Source organism: Cyanistes caeruleus, chromosome Z (assembly GCF_971803275.1).
Source record: "Cyanistes caeruleus chromosome Z, bCyaCae1.hap1.1, whole genome shotgun sequence".
Lineage (NCBI taxonomy): Eukaryota > Metazoa > Chordata > Aves > Passeriformes > Paridae > Cyanistes > Cyanistes caeruleus.
This window is the reverse complement of record NC_141732.1, coordinates 3,374,023-3,395,334: the sequence shown is the minus strand read 5'-3', so window position 1 is coordinate 3,395,334 and position 21,312 is coordinate 3,374,023. Positions and strand designations below refer to the sequence as shown.

General features: G+C 39.4%; 1 protein-coding gene across 2 annotated transcripts in view; it reads right to left on the bottom strand.

The window, feature by feature from the left end:
* The window catches only part of FBN2 (fibrillin 2), a 119,204-nt gene extending 98,581 nt beyond the window's left edge, over window positions 1–20,623 (bottom strand). The window contains exons 1-6 of one of the 2 annotated variants that reach the window (XM_086866620.1): window positions 20,563–20,623; window positions 19,517–19,952; window positions 18,638–18,720; window positions 15,186–15,284; window positions 14,613–14,708; window positions 12,178–12,273 (exon numbers count right to left, since the gene is read on the bottom strand). In XM_086866620.1, the coding sequence (XP_086722746.1) occupies window positions 12,178–12,273; window positions 14,613–14,708; window positions 15,186–15,284; window positions 18,638–18,720; window positions 19,517–19,764 (622 nt within the window). In that variant the 5' untranslated portion in view covers window positions 19,765–19,952; window positions 20,563–20,623. The other variant, XM_086866619.1, reaches the window with a different exon arrangement.
* Between the last annotated feature and the right edge of the window lie 689 nt (window positions 20,624–21,312).

Here is a 21,312-nt window from a genome sequence, read left to right as displayed (position 1 = left end):
ATTCAAATTCTACCTGTAATTAAAAAAGTCTAGTTCACAAGAGCCTGAGACAAGGAGTTGCAATGTTGAGATTTTCAGTATTGGTTCAGTATCCATCTATTTTAGCTTTCTTCCTGCTCTTCTGCCCAAACAGATTATTCAGATGAAGGTGTGAAAAACCTGCTCTAAACAGATATGGAATAGTCTGTGTGCCACATGTACTCTGTGTCTAACATCCACTAGCTGAAAACATGAAACATAATGTTTTACCTCCCAAATACCACCTACTGTCACTCAGGACAAAACATTAAGATATTTCGGTACACGTGTAAGGATCCAATTTCTAACTGAATTTTGTCACTACTCCTGCTCGTAAAAATTTCACCTCTTCCCAGGTAACATGAAAGAGAAAAAGTGAGGCACAAAGAAAAGTAAAAAAGTAACTGCACATTTTGGAATGACCACTGCAAGCCATCTGGAAGAATATTAAAATTTGAGTTCCTTTTCACGGGGGAGGACAGACTGAAATTTTAAGGCTCTGAATACCAAAATACTTTTCCTGTGAGAAATCCAACAGGGGTGCAATCTCCTGCACCCAGCCTGGAGAAGGGAAAAGCACATTTTCACAAATACTCTATTTCATGCTTGTGAGCACTAGAAAGATTTAACAGGAAGGAACAGTGAAGTATCTTCTAGCGTTTTTATTTAAAAAGAACTAATACACAGAGCCATAACTAAATAAGGAAGTGATGCATCTGAAAACCAACTTTTTAAATTAGAAGCTACTCAGAAGACTGATATTTCTATTACTGATATATCTATTACTAAAAACAGAATACTGAAAACACTAAGCATGTTTATCAGTGTGAATTGCATCAGGAGTGAGTTAAGGAAGTTGTCTGAGATAGGCCTTCACTGTCCCTGTCAATGAAAGAACAAGACCTAATACTTTATTAATGTGCTTTACTTCCTTACAAAGCAAATTTGCCTTTCATTGGACTTTTTTACAGAACCTCTGTCCCCTAAGGATGATTTATGGAATATTAAGGAAGAGATGAGAAAAGAAGGAAGCTCAGCTTCCATCACCTCACTCGCAGGCTCAAGTAGAGCAAACAGATGGTTGTTGTTGTTGTTATTGTTATTATTATTATTTAAAAAATCCATTTAATACAGCAGTATTATAAAATGAACAACCTAATGCACGGGACTTGAATGCTGGAAAGACATAAATGCTGTCAGCATTACCAGGAACTTCACTCTCTTCTAAAAGAAAAGCCAGCACAGTGGGTGAAAGCCCAAGAGAATGCACTTTGTGTCAGGGAACCCTCAGAGTGGAGTCATTAAGTCTGTACTGGAAAATACCTGAGGTCAAATTCATTTTGCTAAAAGTTCCTCCAACAGGAAACAAGACTGAGAAACAAGTATCTCTATTACAACTCTAACAGGTGGCAAATTTCCCCACAATTTCTGCTAACATTCAGAGGCCCCCAGACATCTGAAATTCTTTTTGGCTGCTTGTTGCAGAGCTGCTTGTTGATTACTGAAGAGACTTTTCAATGGAACTCTCTGAATTTTCCCCTTTGGGACGTGAAATCTTAATGCTTTGATAAATAGAAGTGTAGTCAAGCTCCAGCTTCTTGCATGGGGAAATTCCATGATATTCCATGGATTCCTACCATGGGACCATCAGGATGGGGGCAAGGCATGCCCAGTTCTCCCACAGGCTCTGGATAAATGACAGCATTGCCCAGACCTTCCAAAGAAAGAGAGATCAGAGCTTTCCTTGACAAGCTTTTCATGTGAGTATGAAAGGGCTGGCAATACTCGTAACTATCCCTGGGTTCAGAGCACAAAACTGAAATTTATGCATATGTAAATATTATTCTTCTTATTCAACTCCAACATCTGCATATTGTAAGCCACAGTAATGCAAAAAGCTATTTAAACATTTTAAAAGTGCATATGTTTATTAAATACTATCTAAAATTTATCTTCCTTCAATATTTTGATCAACTTTACATGGAAATTTGGGGGTTTTTTTGCAGAAAATGCTTAGCTGCCAACGGAGAGTACACAACAAGGGACATTTCAAAATTAACAAGAACATAGATAAATTGTACTTGATATAAATAACAAGAATTTTTTTCAAGGCTGACATCCATAAAGTTATGGTAAAAAAGACTGCTGGCTGGAAATGAACAATGAGTCTTTTGGAATATGAAAGGGAGTTGGCAATGCTATTAATTTCTCTTGGAAGAAACAATCTGTGGGCAGTACTGCTTTTTAGACTGAGGAGTCCATACAAACCTGAATAGTAAAATCAAAGCCTCTTTTCCTTGACTTTTTCTAAAAAACTTGTGTGTAAGGTCCTTTATTAGCTATTTAATAGCATCACATTTTCCATTAACAGAAACAATGATCACAAAAGTCTTTCAAACAGTTAAAATTGCTAACTCAAAGTTGGGACACATCCCCAGCAGGTTCTTCAGTCATTACCTGAAGTGATGGCTTTATACCATGAAGTTTATTTTCCTATGTAATAAAGAAGAGCAGCTTAGTGGAAAATGGTTTTGAACATTGATGTTTAACACATCATGCAGGTTTGGATGTTTTTACACAGCTGACAGCTTTCATTCTCAGGCTGAAATTTTATTACTGTTCCAGTGGTCCCACTTTTCCTGACCAGTTCCCATGCTGCAAAACTTCCCATCAGACAAACTCCTGTGACTGACTGGGTAACTTAATAACACACACTTGACAGCTGGAAAGGAAGTGGAGGGCAGCTGTAAATGAAAGTAGTAAAAGCCACAGGTTCAATTCAGGAATCTGTGTGGGCTTAGTAACTTTTAGCAAAATTCCAGGTTCCACCAGTATTTTTGTCACGTCCATTCTAAGCATATTGTCATTTTCCTCTGGCTGGAATACAAGCAGCTCTTTTTCCAAAAGCAACAACTCCATGGTTCATACAGACATTTTTATATAACTGCAGATCTTGAAACTCTTATTAATTAAAAAGCAATTCATTCTTACACACCTAAGCGCATGGGGGGGAAAATGGAAAAGTAGCCGATAAACAATATTTCTGAAATAAAATGCAATTTTGTCTAATTTATCTGAACACTGAAGGAAAGGTTTCTAATAGTCCTAGACACAAAACATTTTGAAAAGTACACACATACACAGAAAAAACCACAGAAATAGAGAAGCATGGAAATACTTCACTTTCTGCCACTTATGGAAGTCGGCACCTTACAGAATTCAAGTATTTCCTTAAAAACTTCTTGGAACTAAAGGTTTCCATGTGTAACTCAAGTATCACACACTGACTGACAGAAAATTTCAAGTACAGAATAAAAGCTGGGAGAGAAGTATTCCTGAATTTTGGTTCCAGCATGATGTCCAGTATTGGTTTGGTTGGAGGTCCTTGTAAATGTCTTTATTTCCTTATGCGTCCTCAGGGCTTGCTATTATATAAAGATGGCACCTGAGTTGGGACTAATGAAATCCTAACTTAGCAAACAATCTGATACACAATGAAATACTAATCATCAGTCACTGCAGGAACTTACAGCCTGAATCAGCCCAGGGCAGAGTGTACATGGAGACAAAAAAGAAAAATAATTTTTTTTTTTTTTTTTGCAAGATTCAGCAGTTTATACCAACTACCCTAATACAATGTTTGTGCATCTTTGCTTTACAATATCTAAAGCAGTGGAGGAACTCCTCATGCTGCCTGCTGCTCATTCCTCTCATGTTTTTCCTTCAGAAATACCTTACTTATCAAAACTTGGGTATTGGGCAGCCAGACAGATGCACGTTAAGCTCTTACTTATTTCACATCCCAGGAATTAAGAAGCCAGCACCTTACTCATAAGTAAAAATACGCTATTTTTCTTGACCATAAGATGGAAAACTTGAATTACACTGCCCACAAGCTTTTGGTTCCCTGCTCCATGAAGTCAGTGCTACTCAGTTCAACCTCAAAGGAATAGAATCCCAGAATCAGGGAAGAAGACTTTAATTTTAAGATAGAATACCCTTTTAAGAGTATTGCTGAGCAGTTTAAACAGTGTAGACTCCCACACCCCACCCTCACCCACTCTGGAGCTCAGTGTCAATTCCCCACAGCAAAAGCCAAGGCTTTCAGCTCACAAAATGAGGAGGGAAAATATTTCATAACCGACCCCTGTGTAAATTACAAAGGCATGGAAAAAGGCAAAAGGCATTCTCAGTAGACCAGAAACCCTAATAAAACCACAGACATTGGAGCAGGATGAAATCTCGTTAATTATTAAGCTAAGGAGGAAAAACAACTGTTTCACACATTACCCTTAGAAAAATAATTAAATATATGTATCTATTTAAACTGCAAGAAACATTTCCTCAGATGACTGTCTAGACTGCTGTGATAATTTGAGTTCACAATAAGCTAAACACCCAGCCTGCTTCTATTTACCACAGTTCTGTCAGTGTAGAGGCAGAAACAGAGTTTCTATTCTTGGGATCTTTTGGGTGTGCTCAGCAGAACCAAAAGGCTTTAGAAATTCACTTCTTGGGCTTATACAAGATTTTCAGGGAGACATCATAAAGCTTGGTATCTTTTAACAACCAAAATATAGGAAAGAGGATAATTTATATATCCTTTCAATGTAGAAATAATTTAATCCTGTTTCTCATACAGCAAGATATTAGTCTGAGGTGGAATAAACCAGTTTACTTTTGGCACTCCATGATTTTGGAAGCCTGGATGCAATGAGCTCTTGACTGGCTTTGGTAAACTACCCCTGATAATACCTGGATTATTCTTTTCCACATATATTTTGTTATAGAAACCATAGCTTTTAAGATACTGCATAACTAATGCTTATGAAGAGAGATATGGTTGAAAATTTAAAGCAGATCCAGTTTATGGAATTTTAAGCCTTAACATTTAGTTCACCGTAAGGGAGCTCAAAGCGTAACAGACATCATGAAAAATATCAGGATGTGCAAAGAACAGAGAAGGAGAAAATACAAAAAAAAAATAAAATTACTTCCAAATATCTGGAATCTATCTAACCTTCAACCACACAGCCATACAGAGTTTTGGGTTCTACACACTCATTCCTCCTGACTCAAAACTGAGACAGTTTTATCAAACTCCTTTCTTATTAATCAAAACAAGTCTAAGCTGAATGACTACACCCTTTGAGAGAGAAGAAAGCAAAACCAAAAAAAAATAATCTTCCCATTTCTTGTTTTTCGAACTCACTGTTTCAGGTACAACTGCTAAGGTGTTATTGAATAATAAGTACCTTTCCTCTTCTATTTCTTGCTCCACCACTGCAATATTAAAAGAAATATCCAAACCCCTCCTTTCAGTCTCCCTCAGATTTAAGATGGAACCTCTGTGTACACAGAACATACACCCAAAGTCAAAAAAACAATTTCAGACACTCATAACCATTGCAGAAATAAACTTCCAAGGTTCTTGAGTTTCCCAGATAATCTCTCAAGCCTCCTCTACACAATATTTGTAAACTTAAGAGGAAATTAGTCTAATTTGTTCTAATACATTTTACAAAAAAGTGAAGAATTTAATTCCTTCTTTTTCCAGTACTTCAGAACTGGGTTCTTTGGTTTACTTCTGCTTTTTCCAATTTTGCCTAGAACACCAATATAAGCAACACATAACATTAGCACTTGCCCAATTTGACAGAAAGTTTTCCTATTCACATGAATATTTCAAAGGTTCTTTCATTTTCTTTGTTAAAGACACTCCCTGTGGGCAAGTGTTTCAATTTTTTCTGATCTCTTTCCTAGATATCCTGAAAATATATCAAGCTTGTTTTTTTTTTTTTTCCTGGATATCTTACAAATTAATTATCTTAAAAAAACTAATATTCTTTTACTTTTCAGAAGACATTGTTTTTCCTTCTGAAACCCTAACAAAGCCATCATGGCCTTGCTAAGATCCTGCTCGTTCTCTCCACAAGTAATTAAAAAAAAAGAAGGTAACATTTTAATGCACCTTACAAAGTATAAAATTTTCACTGAAAAAGGGAAAAGATAAGATTAAGGGAAAAGAAAAGATTAATTTTTCAAAGGTATCATCTTCCCTCTCCTCTGCAACATGTTTCTCATTCACCTGTGATTTTGCTCTGTATTATCAGACCCTTGATTCAGTAAAGAGTCTTTTGATGCAGAGCATAAGTCAAAGTCCTACCTAACACATAAAAAACACAGCATTTTATGCTCTCCTAGACTTGTTCCTCCTGCAGGAAAGAGGGAAAAAAAACTACTTCTCAAGTGCAGATTTAAAAAAAAAAATAAAAATAAATATATATATATATGTATATTGGCTGTAGGTATAAGATGTAACAGTTCTGGTAGTTCTTTCTTCCTTTTCACAGTTTAGGGAAGCACAGCTACAGAGCTTCCCTTTTAAATTATTTAAACCAATGGAACATTCCCTGTGCCTGAGCTGCACTCTGGTGAAAACTCTCAAGCCCTTGGAAGAGGTCATTCAAATCCGTATTTTCATTTTAGTTTTGCAGACCTACTCTAAAGGCATACAATCTTTGTTTTTAATTCTAATACAAAGTGCAACAGCCCCACTTCTATGACACTTTGGCACTTGCCTGTCCTATGCTTAAAAAAACTGAGAAATTTTGAAGATTTCAAGTACTTCAAAAGCAGCAAAGCTACTGAATTTAAGGGTTTTTACATTTTTCTTTTACTGGTGCCAAACAAAGAGTCATTCAATATTGGGATTTGATTAAAAACTAAAATATGGGAGTAAGAGAAAGACATGGACTGGGATCACAATACTTGCTCCATCACAGCTGCAATCAGCATGATCAGCATTACCCCTGCCATTTTTAAAACTGATAAATGATAAATCTTTTGCAGACCTAGAAGGGAGAAATTTTCCACTGCCAGCTAACAACAAGCAAACACATACTCTGTAAGCACCTCACAGGTTTTTAGTGCTTTGGGCCAATACCTGCCTTTGAAAACCTTGTTTTTGGAGATAATGATGGATAACAAAGGCAGGGAATGCAGTGCCAGAGCCCTGTAACACCACTAGGAACTGACATCTGAGAGCAGGAAAGCAGCTTTTTCAATCTATCCTACTGTAATCCATCAAGGGATGATTTGGGCCAGTATCTACAGGTCAGAACCTGCAGCAGAAAAAGGAGCTTGGTGAGCAGGGACTGCACTTAAATGTGTGTGTTACTAACACTTGACAACACTTCTAGCCCCCCAAAAAATCTCCAAAATATCCAACAGGTTCTTCCAACACAGATAATCTGATCTACTGTCCCAAATCAGGTACTTTCCTGTCAGATAAAGCTTTGCCTCTTACTACTACAGGTATTTGCAATTGCAAATCTCCCACCATCTCCAAGAGGAACAGAAGCATGCTTTTTTAGTCTAAATTGAAGCTTCTTTTATTCAAAGAACATGACCATTGCAGCATTTTGCTTGCAATCAGCTTTCAACTTAAGCGTTGAAAAAGCTGACAGAAATGCTTTCTAACAAGAAATTGAAGAGATAAAAGTAGAGAAGAATGGTGAAAGTTGCAAATCTTAGGAAGATTCACAGTCTGTAGTTTTAAACTACTGCTGATTTATTTTTAGCTAATTTTATTAAACAGAACCTTACTTATTTTAGTTATGATTTAACACTTGTATTTCCCTCAGTGACCATGAACATGCCCTGTGAACTGGGCCGTGTAGTTTTGAGCATGCTACAGTGAACTAATTACTTTTTTCTTCACTCAACAGAACTTGTACAAGTCCTTTATGAACCTGCAGAAAATAATCCAAGACTACATGCTCCACTTCCCAGAGGCTAAAATTGGACTGAAGATGAATTAAACTGATGTTTAACAGGTCAGTCTTTCATTGGCTGTGCACTGAAAGAAAAGATACAGGAAGACCATAAAAAAACCAACTCCATTCTGGCTCAGAATGATAGCAGCCATTAATAAAGGTGGAGGAAAAAAAACAACCTGAAGCAGAATTAAAAATCTACCTTCCCAAGACTCCCACAAAAAGAGAAGAGCTTGCTGATCGAAACATTTTTGCTGTTAAGCACCTCATGGTATTGCTAGCATCAACAGATGGGAAAAGCTGTAAAAAGTTAAGAGGTCTTCTAAATACCTGTCAGAAGAAGAAGCTTCTTAAGACATTACATGTTCTGTTGCTTCATTTATACCTGACTGCTGCCACTGAAGCACACACAAGAATCCTCAGCAACACTGCAGACTAAATATGTATCATATTTATTCTTTATAATAAAATTTCATTTGGGAAGTACTGATTCCTATACAAATCTGTATCAGATTGCTAAGCAAGCTTAATTTTAACCACATGTATACTCCCCAAACATCTTTATAACCTCTGTGCCTCCGTGTTTCAGTACATGTCCACTTCAGTTCTGTATTATTCTTTACTCTTTTGCCTCAATTACCACACACAACACTTCAACTAAGGATGCTTTTTGCTTCATCCTACTTGTTTCTCTGTGCTGTTGATAAGCTTTTTCATCCACTGCCCAGCTTGAAGAAAAACTTTTTATCTCAGGTTATATTCATAGAATTTTAGTCTGCTAGAATGGTTTGGGATGAAAGGAACCCCAAAGCCCACCCAGTGCCACCCCAGCCACGGCAGGGCCAGCTCCCAGTGTCCCAGGAGCTGCCAGCCCCAATGTCCAGCCTGGCCTTGGGCACTGCCAGGGATCCAGGGGCAGCCCCAGCTGCTCTGGGCACCCTGTGCCAGGGCCTGCCCACCCTGCCAGGGAACAATTGCTGCCCAAGATCCCATCCAGCCCTGCCCTCTGGCAGTTTAAAGTCATCACCCCTGTCCTAACCCTACCTGCCCTTGTAAAAAATCCCTCTTTGGATCTGTTTTAGGCCCCCCTTTATCTATTGGAAATCTGCTTTTCAAATACTGTATTTCCTTATTTTTCCCCACGTCTTACCTGTCAGAGATTGATAGCTTTATCTGAAATTTTCCTTTCTCTTCAAAAGGATGCTCTTCCCAAGATACACATTTCTACTCATTCCAAACCCTTTTACTTCCCATTATGAGCCATTTAATACAGAGTGAACAAAAACTGTTCTTCCTCCCTCCATATGGGATGAAGGCAAACTTACATCTGTGTCTAGATGTGCCTTTCTCACTTCTTCTTCCCTTTATCCCATGATAAAGAAGGAGGAAAACATTGCTTTTTCAACAGCCTCATATCTCTAAAGATTACCAACTTGCAAAAAATGCACAGACCCTGAGAAGTGATACAAGTATCACTCACTACGTTGAGAAACCAAAGGAATTGGTCATGCTAGAAAAAAAAAATGTCTTTGTATGTACAACTGAAAATGAGGCCTCTTATTCCGTTGTTCTTTCTCTTTTCTACTCTTTTCATTGGGAAAACTCAACTGCAGAAATTTTTTCATTTAAAAGCACCACACAAAAAAACTTGGATCTTGTGTACCTACAAATCAAAGACAAGCAGTTGACCAAAAACCAGATTTGACAGGAAATGTAAGAGGTCAGTGTACATATCAGAAGAAGCAGGAGCTCCCAAACAGGTTTTTCTCTTTTTAACCCAGCAGAAAGCCTCAAGTTAAATACCCTAATCATGCCAGTCATCAGTTACTGCTCAGCCTCCTGTCTCCAGCCCGGAAATTAGTCTGCTCAGAGCCCAGATAGCTGAAAAACCAGCCACATTTTATCATACAGCTTAGGCTGGGAGGCCAAGCTGAAGGAAACCTACATATGTTCTGTGTTAGAAAGAAAATACCTAATTTTAAAGAGCTTAATTTACAGAACCATAAAAAGCGTGCATTTAAAACACAATGATGTAAATAAAAATTACAAAACAACGTCTCTTATAACTGTGATGTGATTTGCAAGGGAAGTTCACATATCCTTAAACTATAAAATTTTACTTAAAGAGTTATGAACTGCTGCTAAATTCACTTTAAAATTAAACAACAGAGACACTTCTTGCTGTAAAATATTACAGGCAACTATGGCAACCCACAGATGAAGAAATCACTGCATTCTGCTATTTATTGGAAAGCATAAATTATTACATTAAAAGCATAAATTACAAATTACTGTTGAACTGAACAGGCACTTAAGGCATATTTTACAGTATTTTCATGTACTCCACCTCATGTAAAGCATAAACAAAATGAGCACTTAGATACTTTCAATAGTTATTATCAAAATATACTATAGGAGTCACCTTTCTTTAACTGAATAATAGTAAAACAAATTAATAAATGAGTAACTTCTTTATTTGAATATAAGAAAGTGTCTGCAACACCAAGATTAGGTGTTGCCAAATTTTACTAAAATTTTACTTAGCCCTGTCAAAGCTGTAAGAGCATACTCTATTAGATTACATATATTAGATAGTTACTATATATGCAATTATATATGCTAGATATATGCTACTTTTTATTGACAGTGACAGAAGGAAATTTGGCTTAGTACCTCCAATTTCAAGCAATAAAATGTGAACTCTTAATTGAAATAACTGAATTTTCAAATACCCACATAAGGCAGATAAACTCTTGCAGACCAAGAGCACTCTACACAAAATTGAAAACCTGGGACTTTCAAGGACAGCGAGGAAATATGGATGCCAAAACAGTAATGTTTAAATTCCTGTACGGGGCTTGCATTCTGCAGCTGAAGATTTCTCTATGAATGGTTAGAAACCTTAAACTCTTCCCTCATCACAAAAGTTGCAACACCCAGGTGTAGTAACATCTTTTAAGCTTTGAAGGTCAAACTATTTAAAGTATTAATGTAATTACTAAAAACTCTAAGCCATCATCACAGCTGGAGTCTGTCATATGCATTAACATGACTCCACAGCCCTGAATGTAGTCAGAAAACAGAAGCAAATCTTAACCAGGAATGATTTATTTTATCTGGGACAAAAAGCAAGCTTACTAAGTGGTCTGGCAATAAATAAAAGGCATGTCTGAATCCAATCAACTGAATTAAAAAAAAAAAAGAAATAATTTTTGAATATTGCAATTCTATTATGCCACAGTTCATTTAGAACTATAATCCACCTTAGACACACAGCCCAGAATGCAGAATTTGCATCAGAAGTAAGGCTCAAACTATAAATTACCCTAACCTTGTCCAATCCCTTAATAATCCATTCCAAGCAGAGAGACTTGGTAGTCTCTTACTTTAGACAGGTATATATTTTGCACAGACATACGTCTGAATGGCTGTAAAACAGCTGTAATGTTAACAAAATTTTAACAAAATACTATTTCCTATTTCTCCACTAAACAAATTATTTGAGTCCCTGTGCTTGCTTCAGAAGAAGGAACTACAGGAAATGGGGTAAATAGAAAACTGTAAATCAGGTTTTAAGAATGAAAACAACAACAATCTAGAGACAAACAAACTGAAGCCTTACATTCCCCTCATGCTTGTGATACCTAGTGGATATACAAAACAGCCTGGAATAGCAAATAGAAACTCCTGCTTTTTCAGTGTTTGGGTTTTTAGTTCCTTTACCTTCATGGAAATTACTTCCATTAATGGAAGCTAACAGATGCTAAAAAAAATAAATTAAAAAACATAAAAAAGGTGCAAGATATTTACTCCAATTTGTACACAGATGTGAGCATTTCACAACTGAATCTGAAATGGGGAAATCCACAGGACTCCCTTCAGAAGCCATCTCTGAGATGCATTCTGATAGAAGAATGGGTTTAGGAACTAACCCCTGTACTATGGTAACTGGTTATTTTCTCACTCCTTCTCTGACTTCCTCCTAACTAACCAGAGTAAATTACTTCTCAAGTTCCTCTTATGAAAGAGAGGTTACACAGAAAAAAATCCTTCATTTTATCTAGACTTACACAATCCTAACACCACCAGCAATTTTGCTGGATTGTTACTACACGTAGCAGAGAGCAAAAGACAGCTAATCTTTTAACTATTGTATGAACAAAATATGTAGCTTAAATGAGCTGAAATCCCTACCAATTAGGCTTTGTACTTGTCAATTTTTAATGTGTCTGCCATACTATAAAAACAAGGAAGACACTTTCTAAAATTACAAACAATAATGGTTTTACTGGAAGTTTACTGGCTGAAAACACACAGCATGCCCACACAGAATTCTATTGTATACAGCCACTCACGGTTTCCTTCCTTAAATTTCTTTTACCTCTTTGGCACTGAGGGCCAGTGAAGCCGTAGACACAAGCACAGCGGTTGGGTCCAACACACCGTCCTCCATTCTGGCAGCCACTCTCGCAGACAGCTTTAATTAACAAAACAAAGAGACAAAAAGTTTAACAGTGCCATGGCAATGATATTTCCAAGATTAGCACACGGCTCATTCTAAAAAAACTCATTTTTCTCCCACTGCTCTAAGTCTTTCTAGGCCTGAAGATGGAGCTGATCTCCTTCCTACCACCTCCACCAGCAATGGCTTTGCAAACCAAATTCCATTAGTACCTGCTGATGCTAACAGCAAACAGCTGCTCAGCACAGATTAATAGCAGATGTTCAACTTCAGTGCATCTTAATCAGCTGTGCAGCTCTAGTCACTCATAACCACAAGAGTTATGTAAGAACTTACTATATAGAACTTATTATCCCTCACTGAAGTTAGTTACCTGAAGTTATCTATCGAGCCTCGACTATTTTGAGGGGGTTTCTGGGCACATTGTGATGTTCACTCACAAAAGCAACAAACCTTTAAGAAGAGAAAGGAGTCCAAGAGACAGATAACCATCTCTCAGAGCTGATGCTGCTGGAAGAAGGAGTGATGTTTAGAGGCAAGGGAGAAGAATTACCCAACTCATCTTTTTAACTACCTGAAAAATCTGTGTTTCTCAAAAGATCCTGACAAAAAAATAACATTTTTGTGGTGAGGGAGGAAGCTGGGTGGGGTGAAAGGGTTATAAACCCACAGTACATTTAGATGAAAAAGATATTTCACTGCCATGGGACTTCAGAGCACCCACTCATACTCTTTACCAGTGGTCTGAATTAAGAACAAAGCTTCCTGCCAGACCACTGAATTTTCTCAGTTCAAAAGGAAGACAGCCCTTCAGAGAGGCTGAAAAAACACCATTAGAAGAGTGCCTTGACTAACTCACTTTAGCTATTTTCTGACTCATTGCTTCAGGTCACTGCTTCAAAATTGTCCAAAATTAGCACATGCTCCAAATCAAAACGTTTAAGCTTCCAGACAGTCATAAAATTTTAAAAACTTTAATTTTTTTGTCTCAAAATCATTAGACTGAGTTCCTAAATATGTCTCCTCGGTTTGGATGTGGCATTTGAAACACATTTGAGTAACCAGGGCAGAAGAACGTCAGGAACCTAGAAAAACCAGTATTTTCAAACTGAAAAAAGGTACACATGACTCCTGTATCATAGTGGAGAGCATAAAATATACTGCTGTGCAGAAAGGTGACAAAATCTTACTTCTTACCAAGAACCACCAAACAGAATTTTCCTGAGAACAGGAATCTTTTCCTGAGAATGCACAAATAAAATGAAGATATTTTGCTGCATGTATTACATTACTAAATCAATGGACAATGACACTTCAGCAAGACAGTTAACTTCATTATATACAACTAAATTTTTCTAAATAGAAATAAAAACATATTTATGTTTTTAAGACTGTCTAGAAGACACACATTCATAATCCTGCTTGAAATTTTAACTACCTGATATACTGAAGCCAATCTCCAGAGTTTGTTCAGATTTTCTGGATTGCTTCAGGGTCACCACTTGAAAATTCAATCATCTTTTCATTTATTGAGTGGAAATTTGCCTCACCTGAGAGCATTCAGGTGCTGACACAATATTTTAACAAAAGCAAGAAGGGACCAGCATTGCTTAATACAAAATTTCACTGTGACTAGGGTCATGGTTTAGGATTACAACTACTTGCTAAAATTTTAAAGAGTTTTATCCAGTTAAAGAACAAAACTGTTTTCCACCATTTATAAAAACGACCAGGGCAAAAAAAATTATCTTCCACAATATTCAGTCCATCTGGTTTTTGCATAGCTTCCCTCTGTTTGTCTCTAGTTCTTTCAGACTACTTTATGCAATTAATTTCTCTCCTAAATAGTAGTCAGCTGGCCTCAGAATACACTTTGAGTCTTTCTTCATCTCTGCAGCCTTGAGGAACTTTTATTGTTTGCTAAATTGCTACAGCTTGTAAACACTGTGCTGTTACAGCTAAAGCTGGGCAAATAATTCACTTTCTAGCTTGTCTGCCCACCCAAAAAGGTATCCAATAGCTTGAACCATATTTAATCCTTTTTTCCTTAGACTAAGTAGAAATAGAAAAACGTGATTCAACTCAGCAGTGAGGCTATTTTTCTGACACAGAGAAAACTTGGTTATGGAGAATGAAAAACTAGTGAACGTCTTGTATGAAGAGTGGGATGCACAGTGACATTGCTCCCCAAGGTTTTTGCCCAAACTGCTCGGTGAATCCAATCTGTAATTTGAATTTTAGAGAAAATGGAAGCACTTCATGCACGAAATGACTGCCAGCTGAACACCATACCCCAAAACAAGCATTTCTTTGAGGTGTTCCACTGCACTTCAAGCAAACTGGCTGTGACTTACGCTGCTCACAGTGGGCACCAGAGAAACCCTTCTGGCACTGGCACCGCTCGTCCAGGCACGTCCCACCATTCCTGCAGCTGACGCTGCACTGCTGTGCTGCAGAGACACCAAAAATCAGCCAAAAACACCACAAAGGAAAGACCTTTCACAGTCTTTAAAATGGGATCTGAATGATGAGCTTTGTACCATCTACACTACATGTTCTAAATGTACACTCATGGAGAGGTTTCCTTGAGTTCTCCACTACTATTATGCAGAAACTCTGAACTTTTAATTGCATTGGAGACTGAACAATCTTAATTTCTTACCAAAAAGGACTCAATGAAAATATAAATATCACCCATTTGTAAACTTGCTTCTCTCTTTAAGCACATTTTATTTAAATTTATCACACAGAATAAATGCGTGGTATAACAAACTTGATCAAGAACTTGAGGTATTCTGCCTAAGCGTAATTTACACTTGCATATATAGTATGAGAAGTTATTTTTAAGGAAGTTGGATTTTTGTCATTGAAACTTAAAGAGAATGACTTTCAAAGGAATCTCCAATGCAAACACAGTGAGTCCTTACCAGGTCTTGATCCACATGTGGGTGATATCTGCCCACTGGCACAAGTGCACATGTTGGGACGAGAGCAAAATCCATCACCACAGCTATTTCTGCAAATTGCTGAGGAAGAACACAGAAAGAAAGTGACAGGGATTAACAGCAACCTGAGCCTCAAACTTGAAGGGAAAAAAAAAAAAATCAACACTCTAAAACTCACTTCATTGGGACAGCTATTACACATGCAAAGGTAATTTTACATTAAATAAAAAAAACTGATTTTTGGCATAATCAGTATCTTCTGACAATTTTGAAGACTATCAGAATCTAATCAGGCATATTCAAACACTGACCCCACCACTGAAACCAGGTAATCAACTCTCTCCCCAATTAGAAATGCCAGCCAATTATGCAAGCAGTGTAAAAATCATTACATGACTTTTAGACCACAAGACCTCTGAAAAAACATTAACAAGAATCCAAGATTTGAAGAAATATAAACAATACCAGTTTATACTATGGGCTTCACTCTTATAATCACCATTTTAAAGCATTTTAGGGTCTTTTTTTTTCTCTTTTCCTAAAATTATCTGCCCTTTACCCAAAGCAGTTTTGTGGGAAGTCAATGTCCAAATGCTGGACTTTGAGATTCTGTGGCGTTTCCCTAAATATAGTTTTCTGTACATAGGTAGTTCCCACACTTCTATTTAAAACCCCCATATGTGTGTGTCACATGCCTGACCTTGTGCCATCCCCTTCAATGACCCAAATTCCTGCTTTCCCTTCTCATCCACCATCCATCACAGATCCAATGAAGAAAGGAGTGAGAGAACCACAAACAAAAAAAGCTAAAATTCTACAGTATTCTAAAGCAGATCCAAATAAATACATCAAAATAATCTGCTCCAGTAGCAAATGAATCAAAAGAGAGCCTGAAGCAGTAAGAGCCACTGTAGCACAATGCAGGAGGACTTCAAAAAGACAAACATGGTGCAACTGACAACTTTTATAGCAAAAAAACCTCAAAAATAAAAAAAAAAAAAAAACCCAAAGCAACAAAAAACACCAGCAGCAAAAAAAACCCGAGAAACACAGTTTCTTTGTAAATAGGCCTGGAGTTTTGTGAGAACCAAATAACCTGGCAGCACATCTCTGCTGAAGGACTACAATGGAACAAGTATCTTGAGGAGATCACGTGACACACCACTCTTTGGGCATCAAAAAGATGAAAAATGCACTGTCTGCATTTATCATTAAATTCTGTTCAATTATGTCCCAAACGTGAAGGCATGAGAGGGCAAAGAGTTTCTGGGTTTTTGAAGCTGGAAGTAGAGACACACCATGGACTGACTTAAAATACTTTTCCATGAGCAGAAGTGAGAAACAGGACTTGGATTTAGAGCCCTTGACAAGCACAGGAAATGGGGTTGTTTCCTTATATTCCTGTTTAATCCAGCTTTATACAACACAGGTGAATCTCCTGATTAAACATGGTTTACATTTAGTCCATTTTGTTAGTTTATTATCCATTAAGGATATCCATTATCCATTACCAAGTGCAAGCCCTAGACCTTAAGGCATATCCTAAATATGCCTTCATCAGAACAGTTTACTCTGTGTAACAAAAGAGTAAAAGCAAGCAGAGCTTTGTTTTTTAGATAAAAGATCACTTTTAATCATAAATGTGCCACAGACCACCAACAACCACCACCACATCATTAGCTTGAAACACTGTCAGGTCAGAATGGTTTCTTTTTGACCTACCACTGGCTCATAGATTTCCCCTCATGAAATACTACCTTAAGATCACCAGTTACAATATGCATCAATTATAATAAAAAAAAAAAAAAAAAGAAGAACTTTGACAGCTTATCCATCATCCTGTACAGGAGGTTTCTTCTAGATGAAGAACCCTAGCTAAAGGGAATCTCATCTCCACAGACATCAAGTGTAAGAAGAGAAATCTGTACACTTAACCCTTCACTAAAAGCGGAAACAAAAAGGTGTCACAGACAATATTGGTCTGCCAAAATCATTCACCCTCCAAACATGTTAGAGAGCTGCAATAAGAGTGCAGGAAGTAGGCAGGAGCTAAAAGATGTCCTTCATGCACATTAATTAAAAATAAATCAAAGATTATTCTGGATCTGGGCAGACCTGAGACCAAGGCCTTTAAGAGGCACTGACAGCAACAATTCCAAGGGTATCTTGAAAGGATTGCTGAAAGGCCCTAACACATTTGAGCCAGACACACAACTGAAACCTGAATCTGAAAAGCCTATCAACAGTGTAATTGGCAAACTAAATCCTTCTTCAAAACTCTACATCAAAGTAAACCAGTATTGAAAGAGCTGATAAATGTGAACAGAACATTTTGAGGAACTCCTTTTAGTCCACAGGGACCTGAGTAAAAGGATCTCCTTCTGACAGGCAACCAAAATCCTTTGCTGGGAAATTCTGCATCAGCTTTAGGTGAAAGTAAGTAATACACAGCACAGTTATCCCCAATATGAGCCAGCCAAGTTTAATCATGTAAAACCAATAGATGTGAACAGGTGAGAGAGGCCTGGAATAATAACAAAATAAAGCCACCAAAGATCAGAAGTTTTGCTTATCACCCTTTCCTTCCCCAGTTTCGTCCTGCATGCCCGAAGTTTATCAGATGGAGTATGACAAAGACTTCCACTACTTACATAAAGAGCAGTATTCTCTTGAACTTGAATTCTGAAGCTGAGCATACTTACTAACAAAACAGACAGTGACAGGCTAGAATAAATGGCCACAGACTAAAAATTCAAGGTCTGAAGGAAGCACATGCCTACTATCAGCTATTTACCCAACAGAAAGTTAAACTTCATTTTCTATTTCATGGTAAACGTCCTTTAAGACATCATCCCTCCAGAGTACTGAGCACATCTCCTACACACACAACTTTATTCCTTTTTTTTTTCCCCATTTATGTCAAAAGTCACATCTGTCAGCACAGAACCTACCATGACCAGCCAGTGGCCAGTCCACATGCCTGACATCTATCAAAACACAACAAAAAATAACAGACAAGAAAGCAGGCATCCCAGATGTAAAGGAGCTTTCTATTCAACTGTAATTCCAAGTTTCAGAGAATTTCAAGATCTGATTTGCTTACATCAAGAGCTTTTGGCTTTTTTTTTTTTTCTTGTTACTGCAGTTCAGTATTTGGTTTAACAAAGTTGTTTTCCTTTTTCCTTTGTTGTCATGAGTTTTCTTTCAAAATTAGGTGGAGACTCTTATGAACACACCAAGGTCATTGGGCAGCCCTTCAATTACAAGGAACATGGACCTGTAAATCCATCTCAGCTTTTTTCCCTTTTTTAAAAAAACTAAGGTGAAACACAGAACTAAACTGTTTTTTCTCATACTGAATGGAACAGTGACTTGTAGAAGAATATTTAATTTTAGTGTTACCCCTTGAGCAGCAGAAGCAGTCAGACACTTACGAACAATGCACTGATTTCCTCCAGGAAGTGTCTTCCATCCAGGGCAACAGTAGGAGCGAAATCTAGAACCACACACATTTGGCCTGCGACACAGACAAATCAGTAAATGTGTATGGGGAAAAAAAGAACCACTCTAAAGAGAATTTAATGTTTTACACACACACGGGAAGAATCCAGCTGCATAAAACAAAAAGTGCACAACAAAGTTGTCAACACAAAAATCCTCCCCAAATAAACAGAATCTTCCTCCGAGGCGTTTTATTTTGGGCTAGTTCAACTGATTAGTATAAAGAGGAGAGGTATATGAGGCAAGAGCAGGCTACATTCATCCTTGTTGCAACAAAAGAGGATATGGAAGGGATGAGTTTGATTCTGTTTTCATTCAAAGTCTGAGAAGCACTGCCACAAAAACAGGCTTCTTGCTGTCATCTGCCACAAGACAGAAGTGCTGCCTGCTCATAAGGATACATAAACTAACTCAAAATACCAAGAAGTCCCCAAACCATCAGAATTAGAAACCAAACCGACTTGGCATCACTTCTTTGTAGAAGTGATGCAGAAAACCCCAAAGAAAGTGAGCGTCAAAGTATCTCAGCATCGGAACAAGCTGGACCAAGGAGCCAAATGGGGTCAATTCATCAGCTGTAACGTAGGCCCCCGAACAACGCGTGCTTTTAATTAAACCGCACGAATTAGGAGACCAGATTCCACAGGCAAGGACCAAACTCACAGCTCAGCGAGCCGAGGCCATACAAAGAGGCGGGAAGGGAAGCGGCACCGGGGGCACGCACGGAGACCCCCGGCCAGGGGCTGTGGCTGGGGAAAAGCCCTGGGGAGCGAACAGACGGCGGGGAAGGGAGGTTTCAGCCTTGTCCCTACCCTCGGAGCGCTTCCTGCTGTCCTCGCCTGCGGACCCGACCGGCGGCGCTGCCGGCCCCGTCCTCCCGGTGCGCGGCGGCGGGGACCGAGGAGCCGCCCTCTCCTGAGGGAGCGCGGAGCGCGGGCCGAAGCTGCTGCTGCTGTCGCTGCTGTCTCCCGGCCGCTCCCTGCGCACACAGCGCCAGGCAGCCCAGCCACAGGGAGAAGAGGCAGCAGCGCTGCGCCCAGAGCCGCCGCCGCCTGCCCATGCTGCGGCTATCCCGGCGGGAAGCGGGCGGGCAGTCGCGGGCGGGAGCGCCGGTCCCGCACCGCCCTCAGCGGGCACGGCTCGGCTCCCGGGCGGGGAGAGGCTTCAGCCGCGGGAAATCCGCCGTCTCTCCTCCCCAACCTGCCCGGCCGATGCCAGCGGGGCTCCACGTTGCTCGCACTCACCCCTCTGCGGAGAAAGGGGAAAAAAAGAGGGGAATAAAGCAGAGTGGGTTGGGATTTTCTCCCCCGCTCCGCCGCAATAGGAAATCCAAGAGAACCGCGCTGAACTTCCCCCACCAGAAAAGAAAAAACCAAAAAAAACAAACCAACAAAAAAAAACCCAACAAAAAAAAAAAAACCAACCAGACGATAATTAACCGCTTCTAAATAAACGTGGTGGGAAGAGCGAGAGGGGAGCGAAAAGCCCCTGCCCCGAGCCAGGGGTGGATTTACAGCGAAGAGAGGCGGAGGAGGGGCCGGTGCCTCCGGGCCGGTGAGGGGATGGTGAGGGGGAGAGGAAGGGAGGGAGGGGGCCGGGAAGAGGGGATGGCAGGAGAGGGAAGGAGGGAATGGCGGCCCGCGGCTGCTGGAGGGAAGGGGTGTCTCTGAGAGAGAGCGGTGACGGTAGAGCTGTCCCAAAGTATTCCTTCGGTTCGCCCGCGCCTCCCCAGCCTCCGGGAATTGAGCGGTGGGATGGACGCTCGCCAGCAAAAGTCATCTCTGGGACAGCACACAGGTCTCCCAAAGGTTCTGGTCCCAAGGATGAGCCCTGAGGGGAAGGGGCCAGACCCGCACACCTGCCCCGAGGGCTCCTTCCCGGCTCCTATCAGCTCAGCCTTGAGGGCTGGTGAGTTTGCCATCGAGAGCAGGGATGTGTGAAGCTGGCACCTTCTCTCAGGAGTAGTTTTTGTAAGTTCACACGTGAAAATTTTACTTGTTCTCCGCTTGCTGTTTCTCCCTGTGTAACCACCCCCCCCCCCCAAAAAAAAAAAAAAAAAAAAAAAAAAAAGAAAAGAAAAACAAACCCTGGCTTAGGAAATATCCTGCTTGCTTTTTAAGGCCAAGAGCATGCATTTACCTAATGTGGCGAATAGTTAGCCACCAGTGAGAAACAAACAAAAGCAGTGAAAACAAGAACGTAGTCCTGCTGACAATCCCTGAGTGCTGGCAATAGCAACAGGAATACACAATCTGGTTTTGTCATCTGAGAAGATCTATCCCTTTGAACTGCAGCTCTAGGGGTGAACACCTCACCATATAGCCCATGGCACACGGTGGCAACCTGGAATCCTTCGGGTATTTCGTCTTTCTGAACAAACATGTCACAGCTTCATTTCGCTTCATATTAGCTGTGACTGCTGATTCTGGGGTGAGAAGCAGCAGCCACATTTTGTTATCTCGGAAATAAAACCCATGCAGCCAAGAGGTCACGCAGCCACTCTCTTTTTCCACTTACTGCCCTTCTTTGATGGTCCAGTGGCTCTAACAGAAGCTCCATTTACAGACCTGTGTTCTGACAGATCAGAAGCTGATTTTGTTTAAATTGG